General features: G+C 33.9%; 1 protein-coding gene across 1 annotated transcript; it reads right to left on the bottom strand.

Moving 5' to 3' along the window:
• Nucleotides 1–441: 441 nt before the first annotated feature.
• Nucleotides 442–2,037, bottom strand: LOC115890805 (zinc finger MYM-type protein 1-like). Its single transcript, XM_030911155.1, has one exon. It carries the CDS (start codon nucleotides 2,035–2,037, stop codon nucleotides 442–444), a length of 1,596 nt encoding a protein of 531 aa, XP_030767015.1.
• Nucleotides 2,038–2,606: the final 569 nt, after the last annotated feature.

Raw genomic sequence — 2,606 nt, 5'->3', positions numbered from 1 at the left:
ATAAAAAAAACAATGAAAAATGAAATAACACATTTATTGCACAAAAATGTATGGGGAGTAGTAATAAATGTAGTAACAAAAATATAAAACTAAAAAACTATTACTTATTAACTAATTTATAGTTATTTATGCTGAAAAAAAAATCTACCTTTCTTGCCTTTTGATTGGCAAACAATGAAATTATTCTATTAAGATCCAAGTTTCTGGCTGTCTCGTTTTCTATTGATAAAATTGCCAAGCCGGAGAGTCTGTTCTGCGACATTTTATTTCTTAAATAATTCTTAATTAATTTTAATACCGAAAATGATCTTTCGGAAGTCGCTACCGATACAGGAATTGTTAGAAAAAGGATAAAAGCACAGCAGATTTCTGTGAATGAACTGGAGATCATTTGATCGCAAATAACTAACTTCGCCAAGTCATTAACTGAAATGTCTGCATTTATTTGATAAAAACTCGCCTGAAACTTACAATTTCTTGCGAAAATGAATATGATAGATCATAGGAATAAAAGCTGATCAGGTTTTCAGATAGGAGGACCAAATCAGCATCAGAATGATCTCTCAAGACCGAAGGAAAAATTACTTTAAATCTTTCAACTACGCTATTTAACCCTTTGAATCGATTTTCAAGTTGAGATATAATAACGTCCAACGTTATATTAAACACCGACACACGGAAGTTTTCTTTGGCGTTGAATAATCGTTCATCACATGATAACTCATCGAATTGTTTTTTCACTTTGCGGATCCTGTGTTCTTTAAAACTTGGATTGATTTCCCAACCACGAGCTAAATCAGCTGCTTCATTAATAACTTCCTCAAAACTGTTCCTCATTTCTGCAATGTCTTTCTTAGCAGTTTCCAAAAGTTTTGACGCTCTTTGAATATCTTGGTTTTTACTCTGCAGTGCATTGGACACAAGCTTTGTGATACTTAATATTTTATGTTCTATCACTATTAATACAACTGTTTCAAAATTTTCCAGTTTTTTCTTTAATCCCAGTGCTTCATTTTGTTCCGTTGTTTTCGAGCTTGTTAGGGTTAGTTTTGTCAAAACTTGTAAAATTTCTCGATAGTGAAACCTTAAGCTATGAAAAGAATCATAACGAGACGACCATCGCGTTGGGCACAATCGTTTTAATGTGTGCTTCTTGGATTCGAACATTTCCGTCAATACTGCCCATCGTTTTATGCTATGTGCAAAAAATGCATAAAGACTTTCTACAAAATCGTAAAAATTTTGTAACTCCCTTGAAATTTTTACAGAGTCATTGATAACTAGGTTTAGATTATGTGCAGCACAGTATACATATAACGCGTTGGGTTGTTTTTCCAAAATTTTGGCCTGCAGGCCATTGTAGACGCCAGTCATGTTAGCCGCACCATCGTAGCCTTGAGTTCGTAGTCTTTCAAAGCTCAAATTATTCTTTTCAAAGAATAATAATAATTGTTTCACCATGTCTTCAGCAGATTGCCCCATACATTTTTCAAACCCTAGAAAAACTTCCCTTATAACAACATCACGAATAACATTGTCGTTATCCTTGATGAAGTCGGCATATCTCACTACAAAACTCACTTGATCAATTTTTGAAATATCTTGAGTTGTGTCCATTATTACTGAAAAAAATGGAGATTCATTTATTTGACTGATCAATTCAGTTTTTACCTCATTGGCTAAGAGGTTGATAATTTCGTTCTGAATGGTTGGCGACAAATATTTTACACATTTTTTATCTTTTGATAAAAGCTCTTTCAAAACTGGATCATAAATTGACAATAGCTCAATAATATTTAGAAAGTTGCCACGATTGTGATCGCCATGATATAACGATTCATTGTCTCCTCTGAATGATACATTATTTTTAGCCAAAGTCAATGTGACGTTAATAACTCGTTCCAAAACTTTAATCCAATAATTATTTTTAAATTTCAGCGTTTTATCCAAGTCCGTGTCCAATACTTGATCGCTATTCCATTTGTTATATATCAGGCAAGCAGAAATGTGATTGTTAGAAGATTCGTGCTTAGTCATACTCCGAGAAATATGACCCCAGCCATTAAATCCATTTAGCCAATTTAATGATCCTTGAGTCTGTCTCCAAAAACCCAGCAAGGTTCGCAGTAAGCTACATCCAATGTTGGTGAGTAACACAGCCAATTTTTTCTGTATACAATTCCTGACTTGGATCGTTGGTTGTAGTACGCCAAACTGAACGATCGACCATTAGCATTTTTAGGAAATTGCATATTTTCTAGTTGACATGGTCCGTATTTTGCTATAAATCTTTTATTCGAATCGCTGAGAATACTGCTGAAATTACTCTTTTCGGTACTGAGATGTGAAACCGTTGTTTGTGAAACAGATACAGATAGGGAAGTCGAAGAAATTGTGGTTGACTCATGGTTTTCTTCTTTTGCAATACTCATTGTAATTGACTTCGGTGATAGAGGTATTCCGGGGTCATCCTGATCGTATTTATTTTCAGGTTCAGACAATTCAGATAATTCAACTGTATTTTTCTAAACACGATGGAAAAAGGAAGTTAATTTAGGAAGTTTTTCCCTTTCACGTTTTTCAGTTTCTTTCCGTTTTCGCTTTTC

This window comes from Sitophilus oryzae, unplaced genomic scaffold (assembly GCF_002938485.1).
Source record: "Sitophilus oryzae breed Bouriz unplaced genomic scaffold, Soryzae_2.0 scaffold_926_pilon_pilon, whole genome shotgun sequence".
NCBI classification, from domain to species: Eukaryota; Metazoa; Arthropoda; class Insecta; order Coleoptera; family Curculionidae; genus Sitophilus; species Sitophilus oryzae.
The sequence above is the reverse complement of the archived record's forward strand: the minus strand, read 5'-3'. Positions and strand labels throughout refer to the sequence as shown.

Excerpts from the sequence above, each read along its gene's own strand:
- LOC115890805 (XM_030911155.1), bottom strand. The coding sequence starts at position 2,037 with ATGACTAAGCACGAATCTTCTAACAATCACATTTCTGCTTGCCTGATA.